General features: G+C 33.7%; 1 protein-coding gene and 1 long non-coding RNA gene across 5 annotated transcripts in view; both read left to right on the top strand.

Annotated features, from left to right (window-relative positions):
• Positions 1-19506, top strand: part of CUL2 (cullin 2) — a 101806-nt gene extending 82300 nt beyond the window's left edge. For all 4 annotated transcript variants that reach the window (XM_041766509.1, XM_041766508.1, XM_041766510.1 and 1 more), the window contains 11 exons: positions 194-301; positions 1279-1338; positions 2067-2195; positions 2303-2389; positions 3473-3625; positions 3897-3974; positions 7531-7597; positions 13842-14044; positions 16145-16246; positions 17584-17700; positions 18920-19506. In XM_041766509.1, coding sequence (XP_041622443.1) covers positions 194-301; positions 1279-1338; positions 2067-2195; positions 2303-2389; positions 3473-3625; positions 3897-3974; positions 7531-7597; positions 13842-14044; positions 16145-16246; positions 17584-17700; positions 18920-19051 — 1236 coding nt within the window. In that variant the 3' untranslated portion in view covers positions 19052-19506. The remainder of the gene's footprint in view (positions 1-193; positions 302-1278; positions 1339-2066; positions 2196-2302; positions 2390-3472; positions 3626-3896; positions 3975-7530; positions 7598-13841; positions 14045-16144; positions 16247-17583; positions 17701-18919) is intronic.
• A 4414-nt stretch (positions 19507-23920) lies between these two features.
• LOC121497206 overlaps positions 23921-26020 on the top strand; it is a 38981-nt gene continuing 36881 nt past the window's right edge. The window contains exon 1 of the long non-coding RNA XR_005989433.1: positions 23921-25430. This is a non-coding gene — a long non-coding RNA (uncharacterized LOC121497206). The remainder of the gene's footprint in view (positions 25431-26020) is intronic.

Raw genomic sequence — 26020 nt, 5'->3', positions numbered from 1 at the left:
ACAAGCTAATTTCAATCTTAAACTTTTAGATTTTTAAGGCCATCTTATCTAAAAACATTTTTGAGGGTGTGTGTGTGTGTATAACTTTAATCTGCTTAGGGAAAATGTTATGCATAATTAATTCTTTAATAAGCCTAATTTTATCCTTAAACTTCTTAAAATGTGATTTGTACTTTCTATTTCATACTTTTAGATGCCAACACTATTTGTGGAGTCAGTTTTGGAAGTACATGGAAAATTTGTTCAACTTATCAACACTGTTTTAAATGGTGATCAGCACTTTATGAGTGCATTGGACAAGGTAACTTTTTTATATGTATATATAATTCTCTTTAATCACTATTCTTTAGGCAGTTTCAAAATTAGGGCTTCTAATTGTGTATATGATTTCTAATTTAGACAAAGTCAAAATAGAGAACTTTTCGATTAATAACTGGTTAAATGGATTGCTTGAATTATATGGGGATTGAATTCCCCATGTGTATGCTACATAGGGAAAATGGCTAATAAGCTAATGTCTTCTAAAAATGCATGTATAGGGACGCCTGGGTGGCTCAGTGGTTGAGTGTCTCTGTCTTTGGCTCAGGGTGTGATGCTGGGGTCCTGGCATGGAAAAAATAAAATATTTTTTTAAAATGCATGTATAGTTTTAATATTCTTTAGTGTTGATTTTTTCTTTAAATATAGTACTTAGGCTACTATACTGAATAATATTTGAAAGAAAAATAAAAAGGTTTTATAAACTTTTGGATTTTGGTACACTTTAAAGAAAATTTGTTTACATGGTCATTAGAAGATTTTTATTTTATTTATTTTTATTTATTTTTATTTTTTAAAGATTTTATTTATTCATGAGAGACAGAGAGAGAGAGGCAGAAACACAGACAGAGGGAGAAGCAGGCTCCATGCAGGGAGCCCAATGTGGGACTTGATCCCAGGTCTCCAGGATCATGCCCTGGGCTGAAGGCGGCGCTAAACCGCTGAGCCACAATGGCTGCCCCATTGTAAGATTTTTAAAAGTGTAGTCTTATCCATGTTCAAATACTAGTAATGAATTACAGAGAATATCTTTCAGTGGGAACAGTATTTATAATTTTTATGTAATTCTCATGAGGGATGCAGTGAGAAATTTATCCTGCATTAAATATGAAAACAGGAATGCTGTGTTTTGTGTGAGGTAGTAATTTTCGGATAAACAGATTATAGCATACTATATTGAATCAGCTGCACTTTTACCCTATTACTGGGGTCTAATTACTGATCTGTTTTCTTACTTAGGCCCTTACATCAGTTGTAAATTACAGAGAACCCAAGTCGGTTTGCAAAGCACCTGAACTGGTAAGTTTGATGGTTGCTTAAAAATTAATTTATGGAAAATCAGTATTAGAAAAAGAAAACTGAGGAGAGTGTCAAATTAATTTGGTTTTGTAGTATCTTTCAGAAAAATAGATGAAGTTAAATTATTAAAAATAAAAGCAAGGATGTCTATTGTGTATGATTTGGCATTTATTTAAGGAATGCAGACAGCCATATACGAAAGCCTTTTTTAAAGGGATAACTGGCAGGGAAAATAACTCCATTTTACAACCTTTGCTCTTTAAAGTACATGCACTTTGAAACAATTTGCATTACTTCTCCTAGGGATTTTATTTTATCTAAAATCTAAAGGAAATTGGCTGGTAAATTTTTGATAGCCGTTAAAGGAAACTTGTTTACAAGGTTGTTGCAAGATTTTTAAAAAGTATTTTCTTAATGTCAAAAATACCAGAGCCTCTCAAAACTCATCTAGGTGTTCTTTTGAAACTTATGTTACTTAAATCAATGCTTTATTGGTCTCTACATGTTGATTAGATAGTTTTACTTATTTCTAGTTTTTTTTTTAATATTTACCTTATGACATATTTTAAGCTTTTTGGTGCATGTTCATAATTTTTAAAACATACACTTTAGTATGGCAAAGACCCTGTCCATTGATCTTATTTTGTATTGTTGCCACTTTGCCTCCTTTGAGGCATGATATGTACAGAAAGGCCCTTTCTAAGATTTACTGTCAATTTCTACTTGAGCTTGCTAAGTACTGTGACAACTTATTAAAGAAGTCAGCGAAGGGGATGACTGAGAATGAAGTAGAGGACAAACTCACGAGCTTCATTACCGTTTTCAAGTATATCGATGATAAAGATGTTTTTCAAAAGGTAAGTTGTTAACAGAAGTTTTATTTGTGTTTTAGTCAGCTTTGATTTAGTTTTGAACTTCAAATCATCAGAAAGGAAATAATCTTTAAAAAATTTTTTTAATATAGTTCTATGCAAGAATGCTGGCAAAACGTTTAATTCACGGGTTATCTATGTCTATGGATTCTGAAGAAGCTATGATCAATAAATTAAAGGTAATTTAAGCCTTTATCTGATAATGTCCTAAAATTATCCCACTAGCACAGAAAGATACTCATAGCAGCATTATATGTGGTAATGAAATAAATATTTCATCAATAGGTAACTGGTTAAAATATAAAATACATATTCATGTGGTATGTGCAAATACTATATTGAAAGCACAGACTCTCTCTGCGTATTGATTTAGAATCACCCACAAGATATAAACAGTGTTAACTTTACAAAAAAAATTGTATTACTTGTAAATGAATACACCTAAATTATTCTTTTAAGTACAAGTTTTGGAGTGCAGTTGAATTTCAGTTCATTTTTACATCATTTTAGTGTATACACCAGTGAGATAAGTAGTAACTGATTCATATTTATCCTGGGTTACTTAGTAGTTGATAATTCCTGCATGCTAAACATTGAATATACTATGTGATCCTTTTTACATATATCAATCAATAAATAACTTGATTTTTAAAAATAATGTTAACACAAAGCATTTTACATCCCAAGATTAGATCCAGATTTTCTGTCATGGTGAGAACAGAGTTTTGAATAATTTCTTTCCTTTTTTTTTTTTTTTTTTTTTGAATAATTTCAAGGAAGTAGATTTCTTCATTATTCAGGGGATGCTATTAAAAATATGCCTAAGTACCCTCCTTTTTAAATTGACTACTGGCTCAAATATGCCCAGTCATCTTTCATGTGTGTTTGATACTATATGTAAATCTTATAAGGTAACTTACATACAGTAATGAAGCATTTTGTAGTGTTGAAATAAGACATAATGGAGCATTTTGTAGTGTTGAAATAAGATACATGGATTTATACAAAAGTTTTTGTTTTAAAGGGAAATTTATTTTTCATAAATCTGTGTATTCTACATCGATAAAAATGTTTTATTGAAGTATTTTGTTTTGAATAGCTGCTTTGGATTATGAAAAATATAGGCCTTTGGTATAAATATATAAATAGGACCGTTGACCATAGAGACTTGTCAGTAGCAACACAGTCTTAATAATGAATATGGTTTTTTATTTTTTCTTTTTAAATCATATATTTTTAAAAACTTTTTTTTTTTTTCACAGCAAGCCTGTGGTTACGAGTTTACCAGCAAGCTGCATCGGATGTATACAGATATGAGTGTCAGTGCTGATCTCAACAATAAGTTCAACAATTTTATCAAAAACCAAGACACAGTAATAGATTTGGGAATTAGTTTTCAAATATATGTTCTACAGGTATGAGTATGTGTTCATTGAAGGCATTTGCTAACCATTTCAAATACTCTGATGCAAAGGATTAATGAATGAATGGATGCCGATTACATTTCTTTCATTCAGTGGATGGTAGCTTCTAAAGTTATGTTGTTATATTGATTTGGGATGAAATGTGTCATGATAGAAATGTTGATTTTAAGGAAGGTGAAAAAAAAGGTGCTTTAATTGCTTAAATCATTTTACAAATATTTACTTTTAAGTTAGATATTTATCTCTTTTAACTTTCTTCTAGGCTGGTGCATGGCCTCTTACTCAGGCTCCTTCATCCACATTTGCAATTCCCCAGGAATTGGAGAAAAGTGTACAGATGGTAAGTTTGCAGGAAATATGTTAGACCAATAATTGTCTTCATGTTATATTACTTTAAATATTTTCCCAAAGTTTTAAGGGCTCATGTGATATAAAAGTATATTCACAAATTATAGTTAGTCTGCCTGATAGGAAGAATATAAATTATTGTAGTTCCAAATACAAAACTAAAATGCTAAGGACGTCATTCATTTCTTTGTCAAAGTGTGTCTCTTTTATTAAATTTGTTATCTGCTCTTAAGCAGTTTTAAATTACAGAAACTTTAAAAAAATAAATAAATAAATAAATAAATAAATAAATAAATTACAGAAACTTTGATTTTAGAAGTTTAGAACCCAGTACTTAAAAGGAGTCATTTTCTAATTTTTCATTTGAATTTGGAGCCGTTTTTGTACCTTCTCTGTAATAGTTTATCCCCTGTAATAGTTATTTTTGTTTCTGGGCTGAAATTTAGGTAAGTATATGGAATGTGAAATAATACAGAAAAAAATGCTTTAAAGTGTGACTAAATATAAACCTTACAATGCTTACCAAAAAGCTTTTAAAGAGACTGTATATCTTTACAACTTTATTGAAATATAATTAATATACCATATGTCCTAGCTTGTTCAGGTTGCTCTAACAAAATACCATAGACTGTGTTGCTTATAAATAACAGATTTATTTCTCACAATTCTGGAAGCTAGAAGCCTGAGATCAAGGTGCCAGCATAGTCAGATGAGGGCCCTCTTTAGGTCTCAGACTTCTCGTGTCCTCATCTGTTAGAAGGGGTTAGGGAGCTCTGTAGGGTCTCTTTTACGTAAGCATATAACTCTCTCCCCCACTTTTCCCAGCCCTAGCCAATCTGCTTTCTCTATTGATTTGCCTAATCTGGACATCTCACACAGAGTCATATCATTTGTGACTGACTTCATTCACTTAGCATAATGTCAGAGTTCATCTTATGTTGTAGCGTGTATCAGTAGTTAATTCCTTTTTATTGCCAAATAATCCATTGTATGGATGTACTACATTTTATTTGTCCTTTTATCAGTTGATAGGCATGTGGGTGTGTTTCTACCTTTTTGGTATATGAATAATACTGCTATGAACATTCATGTATAAGTTTTTGAGTGGACATGTTTTCATTTCTCTTGAAACTGACCCTTTTTTATTTACTAACTCATCAAAAGAGGTTTCTTCTTGACTGGATGGAAGTTTGGGTAGCATTTTTTTCTAGAGAAATCTTCATTATCAAATTTGAGCAACAATTTGAGGTTGTGAACCAGTGAGTTATGCATACATTATGAAGTTTAAAATGAAAATGGTATTTCATTACACTGTTCCCTAGAGATGTTTGCAATGGGTAATTTGAGTCCTTTTTTATTATTTTTTTATTTTTTATTTTTTTAAATTCAAGTCCTTAAAAGTAAATGTTTTTTGTTTTTTTCAAAATAAGGATTACAAAGAAAATAACAGTATAGGCTCTGGAATTGTAATTTCTGGTTTCATATGCCCATTCTGCCATCTACTATGATCTTTGACTTTGGGCAAATAACCTTCTGATATTTTAACTGATAATAGGACTACTCAGAGTGTTGATAAGAAAATAAAATGAAATGTAATATAGCCTGGCATATAGTAAGTACTCAATAAATGGTAGCTGATATAGAAGAAGTAATAGCTTATAGTAGTAGTGATAATAGCAAAGTAGAGTAGTATAAACAACCAGGTAGATTTCAAGATACCAAGCATAACAGAGACCTTCAGACTAGGAGTCTAACTTGAATCTTCTTGAGAAAAGCATAATAGCACAACCATCTTAAAACTATATGAAGGAAAGCATTCGTTTAGGTGGGCAGGGTATTATGGATTTTGCAGAAAGGATAGATGAAAGCTAGAGGTAGGAGATGGCATAACTAGCTAAGGCATTTTGATGTATTTGTGATCAGGCAAGAGGAGGAAAACTGATCCCTCACCTTTAACAATATTAAAACTTCTTAAGAGTCTGAGTTTTTGAATTGCATTGAAGCAAAGAATAGGGGCTGCCAGAAATAGTTTCCTTCTAATTTTATGTTCTCTCCCCTTGAAATAATTATTTTCCAGTAGTAGTTTTTTTAACCCTTCAACTTTTATAAATGTATAACTTTCATCAGGTTTCAGTTTCCTCATTTACAGATAAAAAGTGGGTTCTTTTCTGACTATAAAATTATGATTCCAAGAATATTGTCCTCTCCATTTGGGTTTTCTCTAATTACCAGTAGAGGGAGTTTGTTCTTTGATTTTTTTTTTTTCCTAGTAAATCCAAGTATTCAGTTACATAGGACTCGAAATCCATATGTACTTAACAGTGTACATTTTTACATGTAAATTAACTCATCTCACCTTAGTGATCATATATATATTTTATATCTTAATCTTAAATATAGCTGTTTTATAAAAATTATTTCATTCATAATTTTTATAAAAAATTATTCATGGATCTTAAAACTATGGAAATTAAGCTTTAATTAAAATAATGTATTAAAAAACAAAAAAAAAGTAATTTATTTTGCATATTAGACCAATAAATCTTCATTGTTGTATTTCTTTTGTGCTTGGCCTACAAATCGGAATAATACTGGAGAAATATAAAGTAATGTGTATTAATGCAGCTCTCTATTAGAAGTGAATATGAATTGTTCATTTTTAAGGCCCTTTGAGTTCTAATTAATACCTTCAAATGGTATGTAAAGGATGCTGTCCTATCCTGACTATTATTTATCTTAAAATAAGTGTAGGCAAAATATCTTTTTTTACTAATAAACTTTGGTCACATAATTAATGATATAATTAAGGTTTTATAGCCTTGGTCTTTGAATACCAGATGAATTAATAATGTTTCCATTTGATACTCAGTCTTTTTGTTCTTTACTAGTTATAGATGTGAAAATCTTTATAATCAGATTTTAAATTTAAGGATAAAGGAATGTTTTCTGCTGGCATATCTATATCATTATCAATAAAACTTTACTAGTAGTACTAGTAACTAGAAGTATAGAGGCAAAACATTGCCTTCAGAGCTTGGAATATACATCCTGGAGCTAGTTTTGCACTTAAATAATTTATAAAGAGCATTTTAAAGTTTGGTTTTCTCAATTTCAGAATGTTTTATTTTGCTTTTGTCTGCAAATTTATTATAGATGTTTCATAATTAAATTAGGAATTATATAGTTTTAACTGAATTTTATTGACACCCTTGGAGGGTATTAGTCAAAGCCCACTTCTGGGATCCTTTTATGACATGATTTTGACTTTCTCTTTGTCTGCATTAGAACCAGGTAGAAAATCTTAAGTATTTCAGGTGCCAGTCCTTTCCTATTTATCAGGCCAGGGGGTTGGTGGATCTGCACCATTGGAGGGAAAGCATGCTCAACAAGTTTCAGCTTCCTAGGATTAGGCAGACTTGGAATGAACTGCTGAAAGAATTCACTGATTCTCTTGGCTGGCAGGTCAAATATTGCTGATTGTTTTATTGAAACTTTGTTATAAGTTATGTTATAATAGCTGAAAATCATTTTTTTTTCTTTTTTTACAGTTTGAATTATTTTACAGTCAGCATTTCAGTGGAAGGAAACTTACATGGTTACATTATCTCTGTACAGGTAAAATGCATTTAATTATATCTAGTGTAGTGAAATTTACCTGATAAAAAGGTATGTAACTAATTTAGGAAAAGATTTCTTATAGCCTTATAATAGTTTCTTTTTTTCCTAATGATGGCTTTTAACCTCTTTTCCTCTGTCTACCCTCCTGGTTATCATTAAAGCAACTATTAATGAAGTTCAAGTGCAGCACTTTTTTAATAGTGCTTTATAAAATTATGCTGCTTAAATACTGCTTATGAAGAAAATTTCTGAATTTTATAATGTTTTATTACATTTCTGTAACACACCACTTTATCTAGACATTAGAAATTATATCTAGAAACTGAAACCTGACAAGTTAGATACTCCCAAAAAAACTGGTTTCTCTAAATATGTCAGAAGTCTTCAGAAATTTCTTTAAACATTATAGCATCATAAAGAGATCTAACCATTTGATTTTTATTTGTTGTGCTATAGTGAACTTCAGTAGTAAATGCTTTTCCCAGAATTACAATTAATTTCCAGTAGGTTCTAATTTTAGAAAAGTTTATTTAGAATCTGTTCCTTTGCTTCTTTCTGGAACAGTGGGGTCCACTTATTTGACAGTAGGATTAATACTTGAATGATTATAGACTGTGTTGCTCTGGCTCTGAGTTGCCTGAAGATGTTAGGCAAAGCAAACACTCAGAATTCTCTCTACTTTTGTTAAAGCTGTGCTTTGAAAGCATTGAATCAACTTTCCCATTGTATAAGAAGGGAAGGGTATATATCTCTAGAACTGGCATAAGAAAATTTGATCAGTCAGGTGCCTTAACCTATATTAGGAAATTCTGTTTACTCACATAAGAGAAATTTTGTTATGAAAAGTTTCAGCTGAGTTTCTTATAAGTGCCATTTATTTCACCAATTTATGTTGTATGTTAGGAATACATACTAGTACATAATTAATACATGATAATACATACTTACACAAGTTTATCTTTATTAAATAAGTTGGGCATTTACATTTTTTTAGCAGTTTGTGAAATAGAGGTACAATATTTTTTTCCTCATTTCTTTTTTTTAAATTAAAAAAAATTTTTTTTAATTTAAATTCAATTTGCCAACATGTCTTATAACACCCATTGCTCATCTCATCATGTGAGGTACAATATTCTTCATAAGTGGTCAGTTTGTATTTGACCTTTAATTTTACATCTATTATGAATTCTTTCTATCATTTAGTAAATATAATGGGGTTTTTTAAAGATATTATTTATTTATTCATAAGAGACACAGACAGAGGCAGAGACATAGGCAGAGGAGAAGCAGGCTCCTTGTAGGTAGCCCAGTGTGGGACTGGATCCCAGGACCCCGGGATCCTGACTTGAGCCAAAGACAGACACTCAACCTCTGAACCACCCAGATGCCCATATAATCCATTTTAAGAAAAAAAAAAAAAAAGCTGCATTGTTCAACCAGTGTGTGTGTGTGTGTGTGTGTGTGTGTGTACACACACATTCATTCATTCATTCATTCAAGAAAGAAAGAGAGAGCGCATGCACGAGTACGAGGGACAGAGGGAAGGGGAAAGAGACTCTCAAGCAGACTCATTGCTAAGTGAGGAACCCGACACAGATCTCAGTCTCACGACCCTGAGGTCACTATCTGAGCCAAAACCAAGAGTCCAAAGCTTAACTAACTGCGCCATCCAGGGGTCCCATTCAACCAGTGTTTTAGATAACTAAAAAAATTTCTAGTATATCTTAATGTACTTGAATTTAATTTATTTTTACTTCCCCTGAATATCTATCTTGGTGGAGTTAAAACTCTGTTTTTCTCATTGCCTCAGTAATAACCTGTATCCTAAAGTATTTTAATGAGAGGCTCACTTTTTGGTATTCAGCAACTAATTGTATATAGAAATAAAGAAACTATATACATAGTTTTTGACATTAGAGTTTGACCAGGAATGTTTTACCAATAATGCCTAAATAGGGATCTATACTAAATTCCCAAGCTGGTCCATAATAACCATATTTTTGGAACTCTTTTGTTTGGGGTGTTTTTATATCTTAAAGCCAAATAGTTTATTCTTCTGGAAAAGAGTTGTTAACCTTGTAAATTCATTTCTTGTTTTGAGTCACTGAAAGCACTAAAAATACCTGTGATCTATTAGTGAAACGATTGGGTAAAGTTTTATTTTGGTTTTGTTTCTCATTTATTCATTTACTCATTAGCAAAAGGTTCTCAAACACCAACCACCTTTAAGACACTTGTTCTGGAATTACCACATTAGTCATAAGGTTCCAAGGCACCTTTAAAACGTTGGCTCTGATTCTGGACTGATCACTCAGAGTTCTGTTTCTTGAGAACCTCTGTCATTCATACTTACACATATAATCAAAATTACTCTTTCCTAGTCCATTTCCACATTTCCAGGTATTTTTTGTATTGTAATCCAAGAGTCTTTACAAATGGTTAGAAATGGAGTATCAGGTGGTATTTGGAGGATGTTAGAAGATGTAGGGACCTTGAGCAAATTACTTAACTTCTCTGAGCCTATTTCTTTATCTTTCTAAAATTCATTTATCAATTCAGAGAATCATATTCTTTGTTCCCAGTACCTCTGTATTCTGAGTACAGATAAAATACAGAGCCTCAGCCCTGAGAAATGTAGTGGGACAAGTAAATAATTATGGTAAATGTTTTGAATGTTATAATAGAGAGGCAAGCCTAGGGTATTAGTTTCCCATAAATTGCTGGTAGCAAACAGCCACTGGTGAAGGAAGGCTTCTGAGTAAATAACATCTAAACTTGGTTTTCAAGGGTGAATAGGACTTAGCCATGATAGGCAAAGAAGAATATTGAGAGTATATGACCAACAGAGGTAAGAATTTTAAGAAGTAAGCAACTACGCTATCAGATACGACAAAGATACTGAATGAGAGATCTATGAAAATTCCTTTGGATTGATTAATTGATTGATTCATGAGAGAGAGGCAGAGACAGGCAGAGAGAAAAGCAGGCTGCTCGCAGGGAACCTGATGTGGGACTTGATCCCTGGACCCAGGATCATGCCCTGAGCCAAAGACAGACGCTCAACCACTGAGCCACCCAGGCATCCTGCTTTGGGTTTATAACTAGGATATTGGATAGAATTATTCTGAGAGAACAACTAGATAAATAACAAATACAGAACCTGGAAACTTACACTGTCTGGATATAAATAAGTATTATTTATGGCACATCAAGATTTTGTAGGAATCCCGAGCCAGCTGCTGAGAGAGAAGTCGAGAAATGAATTTGAGGGAGATATTTCCTTCATTAATATATAAATATATAGATAATACGTAAATAATACATAGAATTATATCACACTAGCAGTTAATGAACAGTGTGTCCTGTAAGTGTTGATTATTTACCAAAATGTAATCTGGCAAATTTGCCAAAAGAAAGTCACCATATTGTTGCACATACTTTAAAAGGTAGTGATTCTGTCCTTGACTGAATTCTTTTCATTATTAATTTCAAGTCCTTTAACAGTTATAATTTTGAGGGGTTTTAACATTGTCTGATGTCTAGTCCATATGTAAATTTTCCTGATTACACCCAAAGAGACTTTATTGCTTGTTTCTAATGCAATTGGAGATCACTAATTGCATTTGGTTACAGTGTTTTCCCACTTCCATTCCCCACCCCTTCCTCTCTAACCCCCTTTAGCCCTTTTGACATACTTTTTTGGAAAATGTGTTTTGGATTTGTCACATTATTTACTTGTGATTAATTTTATTAATCATTTAATTTTTGTGATTAATTTTATTTGTTTTCTGGTCCCTATACTTTCTGTAAATTAGTATTTCTGAAACAAGGTCCAAAAGTTTGATTCTATTCAAATTACATATTGTCAGCAAGAATACTTTTAGGCAGTCCTTTATACTTCGTAATGCATTTCACATCTGAAGGCATGTAATGTCAGATTGTCTCATATTAGAGACACTAAAGTTGGTCACTTGGTTAAGGTGGTGCCCATCAGATCTCTTCATTGTAAAGATAACTCATTTCCCTTTTTAATGAACAGGTGATCTGAGAGGTGATATCTGGGTCCCATATGAATACCCTTTTTCAGGAACGACTTTGCTATTAGGCTTTGGCAGCCACTGATGATCATGACTTGAATCAGTTATTCAGTTACTGGTTACAAATTGGCAATACTCTATCATTCATTCGGCATTTAATAACTGACTTTCTTCTGTAAAGAAAAGCTTTCCCTTAGAGACTAAGGAGCTGTCAGTAAAGGAGAGTAATTTGGATGAAACTATGAGTTCTGCCCACTCATTATTTCCTTGTAATGAGTTGTAAATATGTCTTCAGTTATATTTGGTGTATTTTTTAAAGTATGTGTGTATCAGAATGCTTTATTCTAGTTTGAAGTTTCATCGAGTTTGCCAACCTATTCTGCAGGTTAAATGAACTGTTTTGTCATTTTCCTTTTCTGTTTACACGGCAGTAATTAAATGAATCGTGCAAATTTGAGATGTCCTTCCTTGCCCCACATATGCCCTCTATCGTTTTCCCAATCTATTCAACTGTGAACTTGTAAGAGAATGGTGCTGAAAAGGAGGCAAGAGGCCCATGTACCCCTAATGCTGACAATTAAAAAAAACAGGAAAAAAGTTTTAGTAGAGTACTAACTAGTTTTTCTAGTGTTGCAGAATGAACTTAATAATAAATAAATGATACTTTGACCCTTTACTTGTGTTGTCTCCTAATGCTCCTTGGGTTCTGATGGTGATAAAAGACTGTTGGGTGTGGCAGGGGGCTCATTCTGGGCCCTGACAGCATCAGTGATGGGTAGCCTGGTGGTCCTACTTCATCATCTAGGTGCTTGATGCATTGTTCCATACTTGTTTCTGACATATGATTAAACAGTCATTGCACAAATGCTAACAATTTATGTGATATTTGACTTTTCACCACATTTCCCAAAATTAAATGTTGAAATGAAAGTCCTTAAAATATTCTCTGTACTAATGTTGGTAGGATACTCCTAATATTAACATTTTACTTAAACTATTTTGTGTGAATTGATTATTCTAATTAATATTATTAACCACCTTTCATGAAAATTCAGAGACAAGGAATTTTTTAGGTGTTTCCAAATAATTATCTGAATAACTGTTGTTTCTGAAATAGGTTGAGACATAATGAAAGTTAGAATAGTCATCTGTGTCATAGTAAGTTGGAGAATTGACTTACTATCTTTTAAAAATGTTTAATTATATATAAATAAAGGAAGCACAAAATCTTGATCAGAGTTACTAATTACTACTAACAGGGAGAATGTAGCCTCTGGGGTAGGTTCATGAAGTTTCATACAGCTTAAGTTAAAATGTAGAGCTCTAAAACTAGATCTGTAGTGGTTTAGTTTATAATCCATTGACAGTTGAATAATGCAGGGGGTGTGTATATGAGAAAGACAAATACAGTCACTAAACTACAGCTTTATGCTTTAGGAAACAGTTTGTTGACTTGCATTAGCTTTTTATTTTATGTGTTACAGCGTGCATACATGTACATGTTTGTCATACTGTTTGTTACAAACTTTTTAGTGTGCTGTCCCTCTGGAATGTCCCAGAACCGTAGTGTGCCTAAACCTGCTGTATCCTTTATAGCTTTCAGGTTGGCGTAGAATCTAGAGCTTTTTTGTTCTATCAACTATTTCCACAAAATAATGGATCTTTCTGTCTCTCCTCCCATTTGTATGACCCTAGAAAGTTACTGGGAAGAATGATGTTTATGAGATAAAATAGCATTGTTAAATTTTAGCAGAAGCTGTGGGTTAGATGGAGCCACTGGAGAAGCACCTCCTTTACACCTGTGGACTTCGCTGAGTGCTTGAACCAAGATAGAGGCAGCACATAAAGCCATTACTGGTCACCTGCTGTCATTCTCTCCTTTTGTCCATTTCTCCTGCCCTCACCTCCTGTTTCTGCTTTTTTCTTGTCCAGGTCTTAGCTTTCCTATTAACACTTAAAGACATTGTTACACACTGGTAGAGGTCTGATAGTTTAATTGTGATATATACTGCATACTCAAAACTAATAGCCCTCCCTCCGATCCCCCAAACAAATAAACTGATTACACTGCTAGTAACAATTTAGTAAGTCCTTGGCTTATTATTTCAGGAGAAAGTAGCTGAAATAAATAATTATTACTCAAACAACTTTGAAATATTTCTTTGAATGATCAGTTTATTGTCACAATTTTGTTTTAATTGTAGGTGAAGTTAAAATGAACTATTTGGGCAAACCATATGTAGCCATGGTTACTACATACCAAATGGCAGTTCTTCTTGCCTTTAACAACAGTGAAACTGTCAGCTATAAAGAACTTCAAGACAGCACTCAAATGAATGAAAAGGAACTGACAAAAACAATCAAATCATTACTTGATGTGAAAATGATTAACCATGATTCAGAAAAGGTATGGGGTAATATTTCAAGGAATTCTTTTTTTTAAAGATTGATTTATTTATTCATGAGAGACAGAGAGGCGGAGACATAGAGAAGCAGGCTCCTCACAGGGAGCCTGATGGGGGACCCAATCCCAGATCCTGGGATAATAACCCTGAGCTGAAGGCAAACGCTCAACCACTGAGCCACCCAGGCATCCCTATTTCGAGGAATTTAAGCATTATAAACATTATAGCTTGAGATGTTTGCAGTTTTTAAAGTAAGATTATAATCAGTAATACCCTTTGTACTTTGGAAAGCACTGGAGTCAGCTAGCAATACTGCTGGCTACTTAGAGCTGTGAGCTTGTGGAATCACAGAGAAGTTGGTGCCTCTGTGCCCTTTATAATTGGCTGGATTCTGGTTAATTGAGGCTAAAACAATAGCATATCCTAAATTTTCCTGACTTTTTTCCCATGTGTTTAATTGATATTTAATTATTTAATTACATGGTTCTAATAGAAAATGACTATCTATTGATATTATTTATATGTATATTTAGCTTGTGTGACAATTCTGAATGCTCTCACTCTTCTGTCCCTTCAGTCCAGGACTCAACTAATAACCACCATATATTTGTAGTACAAATATATTCTGTCACAAGAATAGCAAGCGAGGAATATACTGCTTTTCTTAATAGCTTTTCTTCCCTAGTAACACGTTTTTGTTACTGTTATAGTATATATATATATATATCCTGGATATTTAAATGATTCAAAAGCAACAGATGTGAGTTAAATCTCCTAATTCAAATTGTGCCTGTAAGAAAAAATTCTTATAAATCAGACATCATTTTTATTTTGGTGAAGTTAATAGCCTACTATTTCTGTCATCAGTTCACTTAATTAATGATATATATTTTTAAAGATTTATTTATTTGGGGGGGTGGCAGGAGAGGCAGAGGGAGAAGAGAATCCTAAGCAGATTCCCTGCTGAATGTGGAGCCCAACACGGGACTCAATCTCATAACCCTGAGATCATGACCTGAGCTGAAACCAAGAGTCAGACGCTTAACCAACTATATCCTCCAAGCGCCCCTGGTGGATGATATTTTGTAGCCTATAATTAAATAGTTTTAAATGGCATATATTTTGAAATTCAAATCAAGCTTTTCTTAATACTGAGAAATTAATTTTTGATTTCAAAATCTTAACAAAATATTAAATTCTTAATATTAAGATTTTAATTGAGTCAATTAATTGTTAAGCATGAATTTTTAAGCTTATAACCTAAAAAGTTTAAGTTTATAAGCTAAATTAAGTACTTAAGACATTATGTATTTTCTAAAATGTATTATTTTTGCTGCCCGGGAATGTACAAAATATAGATGATTGCTTGTTTGCACATTAAATTTTAACTATGAATCTGCTGTTCCTTAGCAGAACTTCTTAGCTTATTATTGAGAATGAATTCATTTGCCAAGTGCTTCTTGATCTTGCTAATGGAGAAAACACCATGTGTGATCAGAGTGGCTTTCATAAGCTTGATAGTTGTGATTATAAAAATTGACTTAACAACTTTCACTTGAAAAGAAGCCACATGCTTCTGGCAGACAGTAAAACATGAATTCGAGGGTAAACTTCATAAGAACCATACTAGAGCTGTGTATGCCACTGGACACTACTTGTTTCTGTTGTCGGGTTATTTATAATACGTATACGTATTTTCTTATTGCAGCACTTTAAAAGACATTTGGTTGCTCACTTTTTCAAAATAGGGTGACAAAAATTATGAGTTCATAAGAATTAAAGTGTTAAAAAAAAGAATTAAAGTGTTAAATTCTGTTTAAGACAATTTGACTCTTTATCCAATGGTTATATATATTAGTTGGGCCATAGCTTATTTCTAAATCTAAACAGACTAAAATTCAAGTATAAAATTAGAAAAGAATTGATATTTGCTTCTTTCTTTATTTTACAGAAGACAGTTGTTTTTCTCTTAAATAATCTTTATAATGTAAAATGATGAGAGTTTAGTCTTGCTTGGTCATTTAATTTTATGATATTTTATTTGCAGCAACTCTTAATTGTTTTAATTTTTATAAATATACATGAATTATTTTCAATTATAGGAAGACATTGATGCAGAATCTTCATTTTCATTAAATATGAACTTTAGCAGTAAAAGAACAAAATTTAAAATTACTACATCGATGCAGAAAGACACACCACAGGTGAGTGATTTTTAATGTCATTTCTTTGGGAAATATTTAAACATTGGACTTCACAAGTGGTAACTGAGATAATGGAAAACTTTGCACATCAAAATTAATAATGTGATGCCTTTTTTTATGATTTATTCTTTGAGCTTACTAAACCTTGCAAACCAAACCTCTGCCAGTATTTTAGATTATAAAAATAATAGATATCTAAGAGTAATGTGTAATATAATAGATATCTAAGGGAAAAGGTATTGCAGTATAGTCATACTTGCTTTTAGACTATATTAAAATGCAGAGCATTGCTTTGCATTCTTCACAGAAATTCCTATTTATTTTTAAAGATGTTATTTATTAACTTGAGAAAGAGACAGAGAGAGCACAAGCAGGGGGAGAGGCAGACTCTCCCCAGAGCAGGGAACCCTATGCGGGGCTCAGTCCCAGGACCCTGAGATTATAACCTGAGCCGAAGGCAAATGTTTCACCATCTGAGTCACCCAGTGCCCCCAAAATTCCTACCTTAAGTAGTAATATAATCTCATATTTTTTATTTGTAAAATAAGGGAAAGCTTTATAACATTCTTTCAGAGAAGTTGTTGGAAGTATTTCTCAAAATTTCATGTGCAAATGAACCACTTGGGGTCTTGTTGATACTCAAATTGTAATCTAATAGGTCCAGAGTGGAGTTGAGACTACCAGATGAGCCATTTTGCAAGGTGAACATCTGCTGTTGATTCTTTTAACCCAGTAATGATTAATGCTTTGCTCTGGGATAGCCTATTAAGGTCACTTAAAGTTTCTTGATTGTCTTTGCCCTATCCTTGGGCATGGGGCAGGATATAAAGTTATATAAGATGTCAGGCCCTCTCTAGGAACTTACACCCCCTTGGGGAGACAGATGTTAGTTAATTGTTAAATTTGAACCCTAAAAAAAATTGAACCCTAAAATGTTTGAGATCCCATTTTTCTCTAAAGAATAATAATTTGTAATATGTAGATTGTATTTTATCTTTTTTTAAAAAAAATATTTTATTTATTTGAGGGGGGCAGAGGGAGAGTATCTCAAGCAAAAGTCTTGAAAATTACTGCTGTGTTCTACATTAAATACATTCTATAATACTGTTAATTTTTTTTAAATAACCTTCCAACTTTAACCCAAGAAATTATAAATAACTCACTGTAGATATTCCTTTGGTAATGATTATGTGATAATGATAATGGGCATTTGATAGCTATATAACTTGAAGCTCGGTATCAAGTGGAAATTTATGTAAACTCAGTGACAAAATGAATTATGAAATGTTCAATGACTTACTGTGTGATTTGCTTTTTTTTTTCCCCCTGTGAAACAGGAAATGGAGCAGACTAGAAGTGCTGTAGATGAGGACCGAAAAATGTATCTCCAGGCTGCTATAGTTCGTATCATGAAAGCACGGAAAGTACTTCGGCATAATGCCCTTATTCAAGAGGTAAAAGGAGGGGAAGCCCTGAGGGCTTTTGGGGATAATAATGGATATTATCAATGAATAGGTTAGGAATGTTTCTTTGTCAGAGTGGTACATACATAATAGGATTCCCAAATAGCATAAAGAAATGCTTTATTACTTAATGAGAACAGTACTTAGAATTTCAGTATTCAGGTTTGCTTTGGCTTAGATTTAGAGGTCTAAGGTTCACCAGGATTTTGAGCTTTCTGTCCAGTTATTGAAAGAAATTCACTACTTCAAATATTCATTCCATAAATATCTGAGTGTCTACATGTGATGGAGTGCCTTGATAGTCATTAGGGATGTGATGCAGAGCAACCCATGATGTGGATCCTGCCCTTTTGGAATTCACCATCTAATAGAGAAGAAACACATTATTGAAATAGTATGGAAGCAAAAATATAAAATTACATTAACAATGCACTGAAAAAGAGCTACAGTAGTATGAGAATGTACACAAAAATACTGACTTAGAAAAAAAAAAGTACTGACTTAGGGGATGTTGGCGAAAGGTGTGTTTTTTTGTTTTTTGTTTTTTTAAGATTTTATTTATTCATGAGAGACAGAGAGAAGGCAGAGGGAGAAATAGGCTCCTCGCAGGGAGCCCAATGTGGGACTCAGTCCTGGAACTTGGGATCATGCCTTGAGCCGAAGGCAGACGCTCAACCGCTGAGCCACCCAGGTGTCCCTGGAGAAAGCTTTGAGAAAGTGTTAGTTCAACTAGGCACTGGAGTGTGAAGGTTAAACAGAAGCTGGAGTGTGTGTCTGTGTATTTAGATAGATGAATTAATTTACAGTTTTAATTTATGTATGAATATTATTGGATTTTGCTATATCTGTGTTCTGCTTTGTAATTCCTTCACAACAGAAACATTAGGCTTTTTCCTTATTTTGCATTAAATTTTTTTTGTCATCAACATTGATCTAATTGTTTCCTCTCCTTGGGCACTGTCATGTGAGCTTAAAATTTTAATACTGTTCATGGTGTTCACTTGCTTGATGTATCACATCCATCCATGTAGGATGATTTTATTCATTTTAATGAACATGATTTCATAACTAAGTATATTTTTCCCATGTGGATTAGGTCTGTTTGATGGAACCTCTATACATTTGGGGCACTTCACAGCTATTGGTTAAAAATAATTATTTATAACTGACTACTTGGCAGTAGTTTGACATCTGTGTCTCTCTTACACAGGTGATTAGCCAGTCAAGAGCTAGGTTTAATCCTAGTATCAGCATGATTAAGAAGTGTATTGAAGTTCTGATAGACAAACAGTACATCGAACGCAGCCAAGCGTCAGCAGATGAATACAGTTATGTAGCGTGATGTCGTTCTCCTCTAGTGTGGGTGTAAGAAGATCATTGCCATCACCATTTGGTGTGTTCCTGTGGGAAAAAGCAGGCCTGTACCTCCATAATTTGGTCATTTGGCAGCCCCTGTTTTTCTGCTGTTTACAACATCACCAGTGCCACGTCATGAGCGTCCGAGAAAATGCCTAGAGATATTTCAAGCTCATGTCATTATGACATTTCTTAAAACTTTATTAAAAGAATGAGTGAAGTATTGCTGAAATGTGGAAATTTGGTTGGGTACCATGCTTTTTCTCCCCTTCACGTTTGCAGTTGGTGTGTTGTTTTTTTTTTTTTTTAATGTATCTTAAAGGACATAAAATAAAAAACTTAAATATTGTAATATGACAGATAACCTAATAATTGTATCTACATTAAAATGACAAACATGATATTGCTGCTTGTCAAATAAAAAAAATAAAGAAATAGAATGCCTTTTTTATGTGGATGGAGTATCACACATAATAGTATATATATAAATGTTCATGAGTCATCAAAGCAGCTAATGCAGCTTTAGTTGCATTTTTATCCAAATGGTTTAATTCACTTTTACTCCTACTTAAGTCCTACATGAAAAATGTCTAGATTATTGTTCTTGAATGCATAAAAATGCATTCAACATAAAAATGTTTTATTTTTATGGATTGGAACTACGTTGGATATGAGCATTTTGAATGTTGGGGATTTAATTCTATCAAGGGTTTCTGGTGATATGCTTACACCACAGAAATAAAGGATGAGGAGAATATGTGGTGGCCTCAAGTCTGGCATAGAAAGTTTCTCATTCAAAAGTTGTCTTCTGTTTTCATAATACATTAATTCTAATATAGACAAATACTCCAGCTCTCTAACCTCCCCTTCTACCTTTCTCTGAATTACAGGAGATCCTGCAATACCAGTGTATTCCTTCCATTCTCCTACCTACATATTACCCTTACACCCCCTAACATTTTAATACTAGATTCACTCTCACAAGTCACAGGTGTGCTTAGCAGTGCATAACCTAAATACCTTTTTTTGTTGTCTGTATGGTGCATTACACCAGGTGCCACTTATATAGAGAAATGAAATCCACTATTTTGTTTATTTTATGTATTAACAGCAGTATTAGAATACTCTGGTCTATTATATTTATTATCTATCTACCTTACCACCACTATAACACACATATATAATTTTTTTAAGCTGGAATATTTTAAAGCCTATCCCGTGTGAATCATTTTACTTACAATACTTAAGTTTGTGTCTCTGACCAATAAGATGCTTTTTAAAAAACAATAGAAACACAACTATAAAGGCATTATTACATCTAACAAACAGTAATTACTTACTATCATCTAATATGTGGTCCACAATCAAATTTATTGGAGAATGGCTTCTACAGTTTGTTTGCACTTTTTCTGACTCGTGTCTCTAAGTGTTGAAAAAAATCTACTGAACTTCTAATGACTTACTTATATACTGTATTTCTCATTTTACCTTTCTTCCTAGAGAGGAAGTAATGGAAAACCATATAATATTGTACATTCACTGTCAAAAAACAAACCTTTGTTTTGATAGCTTGTTGATAAAATTTCCAAATTGATTCCTTTTTTCTTAAATATTTATAAATGTTAAATTAAGCCTTATCTTGGTGTCTAAAATTGTCAAGAAAATATATTATCTTGAAAAATGGACAAAATACTTGTGCTGAGGTATACAGAAATGACTGAAAAGAGTTTTCTTCATATCTTTTTCTCACTTTACCTGAAAAGAAATAATTAAAGATACGTTTGTGCATGAGGAAGAAGAGGCCAGACACAACATCCAAAAGGAAGCAATGTTTTGAATGAATGCTAGCATACACCTTCAGTTGAGGAGAATGAAGGAAGGTTGCAGTCTGGTAGAGTTATAGAGTTAGGTCAAGCAGTTGAAGTCTTTACGGCAGAAGACCCTAGCACAGAGTCCAGAGCACTAAACTGGCAGCCCCTGCGTACGATACCTAGTATCATCCAAAGGGTCAGAGCTACAAAAGGGAAAGAAGAGGAAGGAGAGGGAATGGTTCTCTGCTTAATCTTGGAAAACAAAAATAATGTGAGCCAAACTTTCAGAAGCTTTTAAAAAATTATTACTACTGAGATAGTTAACATGTATGAGTCAGTGATATCTTTTTCAGCCAGAGAGCATGCAGCTTTTATTCACACTCTGTCCTCTTTGAAACCAGATTATTTAAATTGCTGCTATAGGTTTATTCTAGGGATTTAGTCCAAGATTTTATGACCATTGGCTTTAATATAAACAAAAGAAGATATACTTTGGGGTTTGTGTTTTTGCTTTATTTATAAATTACTACCTTTATAGGATTTTGTAACTTGTATATGCTACAATGCTATAAAATTTCTGTTAATTTATTTAACCTTTACCGAGTACAGACTGTGACTGGTGCTTCCTCATATGTTATTTTGTTTGATCTTCAGATAATCCTGTTAACCAGGCAATGCTCTTCTCTCCTAGATGAGGAAACTAAATGAAGAGTTTTCCAGGAGTCATTGCCAGAAACTACAGAACCTGAATTTAAATTCCAGTCAAAATTGTGGACCTAATAAATATAGTCTCTATCTATCTATCTATCTATCTATCTATCTATCTATGAATATAAGATAGAAGTAACTTCATTTTATACATAAAGAATAGTTTTTCCTGATTTCTCAGAATAAAAATTTGTTTCTAGGTGATTTGTGAGACTAAACACTTCATATTTTAGTTTCTTAAGGTACTTAATCAAGATGTATATATGGTTAAACAACTTGGCTTGTAGCTGATTCATGGCAAAGGATACTTGTAAATTTAATATTTTACATTCACATGTACAGCTATAGAACATTTATTTCAAATATATATACTTAATGCAAACCTGTGTTCAGTTAAAATTTTTCCAGTTATATAGTAGCAATTATAGTAGGCTAATGTATTGAGCTCTTAACTTTGGTTCCTAGTACACATTCTTGGTTGAGTAAGGTCAAAGTAAAGATGTGAACTTTTAAAGTACTAATCCTAAGGGCAATTGTACATAGACTCTAGCTAGCTAAATGAGTAGAAGTAATATGGAGAGGCCACTGGTTGAAGTCCATGAAGTATATCTAAAGCTGAAGCAATTAAATTAGGCAATTCTTACTGTGAGACATAAAACACCATGAGCTAGAATTCATTAAAGGTAGGATTCACTGATGGGGAGAAGTCCTTTTCATATGTAGTAACTATACTATACAGAAAAGTCTAAGGACTTTTCCTTATCCTGCTCTTCATTTGCTCAGTCAATTCACCTTTCATCATCTAACGGACATTTACTGGTGCCCCAGAGTATCATGTGGCTACAGTCATTGCAATGACAAGCGAAAAAGATATATGGCCTGTGCCAACATGGAGCTTTTAGACTTGTAACATGAGTCATAAATATACCATTTCAGAGGTAAGTGCTTGTGAGGGAAAACCCTAGATACCCTGAAGAGAGCTGCTTGAGAGAAGTTAAAAGGGCAGAAAATGAAAGCAGGGGAGCATATTCTAAATAGTAACAGTGAAGATCCTGAAGTAAGAAGTGGCAGCCAGAACCTAAGAATCAAAATATCTCTATGGCTGAAGTAGTGGATTTTATGCAGAGGAGTTAGATTTGGGGGGAAAAAAAAGTGGGGCAGTAGGTGCATGAATATTCACTTTCTTATGCTTTATATATAGTGTGCATATTTATACTTTTTCTTTGCTGTTTACAAACTATTTCAAAATACTGTTTGCAGATATCAGTGGAAAATGGATAACCTGCACTAATGTGAAGAATAGACTCTAGAGGGCTGATGATGGATAGCGTGGAAACTTAGGAGACCATGGTGAGGTGAGCAGTTGCGGTGGTGGCAGTGGCCATCTCCAGAGTGATAAAGTAGATAATGCTGACACGACATAATAAAGGGTTGGGATAGGGTGAATGAGGAAAGGAAGGAGTCAAAGACGACATGTAGATTATGGCTTTCACAACTAATGCCATTCAGCGAGTTAGAGGAACCCTGGAAGAGGGTGCGGATGGAGGAGGGACATAATGAGCTTGGTTATATATAATACCTTGCATCTGATGTGCTTTTGAGATGGCTGAATGGAGCAAGCAGTTGGTTTTACAGGTCTGAAACTCCTGCGTAGAGGCTCCCATCCTGAATCCTAGAAACTCCTCCCTAGAGGCTTTTTGATCCTTTCTCATTTCCTTAACTCTTGCCATGCATTAACAGTGTCTACATTAAATGTGATTAGAGATAAATATTTATAACACAAGATAACAAATATAAATATAACAAATATAAATATTTATAATACAAGAACATATTACATATATTTTGAATAAAAAGAACAAATGAAAAAGGATGAGAGTATTTAATAGTTAATACCCGTTCTAGGATTTGTCTTTCTATACTTTGCTGGGTGGTCTTTTTATCCCATTTTTGAGTCAAGAACACATTTGTAGAAGTAGAGTAATTGAGCCAAAAGTTAATCTGCCATATTATTTCTTACATTCACAAATCTTTGCCAGCTACTGGTTACACACTGCCTTTGAAGGAGAAATAGATCAGTGTTCTGCATTCTCCTGACAACCGTAAGGATACCATTTTTTAGCAAAAAGAAGGAACCTTTAGGAACCAACTTGTGGAAAAGAACTTGGGCATAAAAGGAAGGATTTTTCCATTTTTGTTTATTATTGTTTTCTTTTTCTTCATTGTTAGTAGCTTACTATTTATAATTCTAGTAGTTGAAGAATTACAGCTTATGGTGAATTTAGCAGTCCTGGTAGCAGGTAAAGTTAGTGGGTTGATCAGATTCGTTATTTTCCTTGGAAGAACTTTGGTGTTGTAGGAAAAAGATGAAAACCTTTTGGTTTTTCTCAACTAGCTCGTGAGACTATCCCTAGCACAGCACTCAGTCATCTGCTGAGAGCTTCGACTTCTTAAAGTGGGTGGGTTTTACCTATTAGTTTGTCTCTTAGGGAAGAAAGGACAGACATAATAAGCAAAGATCTGCTTTTAGTAGAAATAAACTGGCTTAGCATAAATTGTACCTAATATTTGGCCCAAGGAGGCCACTGATGGCAGCAGAAGTACTCTGGAATTAAGGAAACAGTGAATGTTGAATAGAAAAAACAAAAAAGCTGTTTTGGCGTTTTAATTTATATAGTGCTAAAGCGACGAAATTCAAATCTGTGCTATGAAGTAAATATCTGAGATACCTTGTTTAGTTTGTATATTTTAAAATAACCATCTTTACATGTTGACAGCCAAGATGAAGATCTCCAGCCACTTTGGTAAATTGGAAATTTATGGTATAATAAATCAGGAAGGTGCATGCTCTCTCTACTTGTAAATTATGTGCTTGACCCTGGTTGGGACCACCCTGTTCATTGCTCCACAAAACAGGGAAGAGTGGCATTCGAGTAAGGAAGAGGTGTACATAGCCTAACACCCCAACTTTTTTGTGCTTTCACTGGCATTGACCCAAGTCTGAACGGAGGGAGCTAGTTTGCATTCCATAGGAAATTGTCCCTTTAGGAGGTCAACCCCTAGCTCTGTCAGGCTCATTGCTGGCCCAGTAATTTAAATACAATCTGATTAGATTCAAAAATTCTGAGACCAGGGGGAAGAGCTGCAGGCCACTAATCTGGGATTCTCTGAAGCAGAGATAAAAGAAAGGAAGAACCAGAGAGCCACCAGATTCATTTTTGTCCCTCATAGACTCTCAAACCCATCAGGATGACTAATACAGGGGCAAGCAGGTGGCCAACTAAGGAATCTCATGGGACATAGTGAGACACTGTAGTAGAGTGCTATGGTTTCTGGAAAATACACTAGAGAAATACAATGAAGCCTGCTAGGAACTGGGAGTTAGGATGAGTCTTCTATAAATGTTTACTATAATAACTTTTTTATTTTGCTATTAGATTATGTTCATTTTTATGAGAATCATATAGTATCTTGTGTTTAGATACATACTGAGTCAGTTCACTTACTCTACTGGGTAGGATAGTGTCCCCACTACCCACCAAATTCATATCCCCCCAGAATCTGTGAATGTGACCTTGTTTGGCAATAGGGTCTTTGCAATTGTAATCAAGTTAAGATGAGGCCATCCTGGGTTATTCTGGGTCCTAATACAATAACTGGCATCCTTCTAAGTAAGTGGAAATTTGGACACAGACACACAGAAGGCCATGTGAAGACAGCAGCAGAGATTGGAGTGTGAAGCAACAAGCCAAGAACACCAAGGATTGCTGGGAACCACCAGATACAGGGAACATACAAGGAAGAGAACACCAGTACCTTGGTTTTCGACTTCAAGACTCTAGAACTGTGAGTAAGTTTTGTTTTATGCTACGATGTTTAGCAGCCCTAGAAAACTAATATAGTTCCCTTTATATGTTTTTTAAATGGGTTTGTTTAAAATTTTTTCTGGGATTATAATATTTTAAATAGTTTACATTTTAACTAGATTATACTTTAAAAAGAAATACTTGAGAGAGAGAGAGAGCACAAGCAGGGAAAGAAGGAGAGGGAGGAGCAGACTGTTCCCTGAGCAGGGAGCCCAACACAGGGCTCAATCCCAGGACCCTGAAATCATGACCTGAGCCAAAGGTAGATACTTAACCAACTGAGCCGCCCAGGCGCTCCAAAGATTATACTTTCATATAAAAGCCAACTAAACAAAAATTTCCAGTTTTTCCTTAAAAAGACATAGAGAAAATAGTTCCCAAAGAATCATCATTTACCAGATGAAGAATGTATACACAGCAAGCCAAAAGCTCACCTGCAGGTATGATTGGTTTCACATACTTGGGTAGAAGATTGTTCTCCAACCTTGTTTTCAATCTGATGTGAGCCTATAAACTGCACTGCTCTCTGGACAGTCTTCACTTCTGCTTCCCCTTCATCTTCATGGAAGT

Source organism: Vulpes lagopus, chromosome 8, assembly GCF_018345385.1.
Source record: "Vulpes lagopus strain Blue_001 chromosome 8, ASM1834538v1, whole genome shotgun sequence".
Taxonomy (NCBI): Eukaryota; Metazoa; Chordata; class Mammalia; order Carnivora; family Canidae; genus Vulpes; species Vulpes lagopus.
The sequence above is the reverse complement of the archived record's forward strand: the minus strand, read 5'-3'. Positions and strand labels throughout refer to the sequence as shown.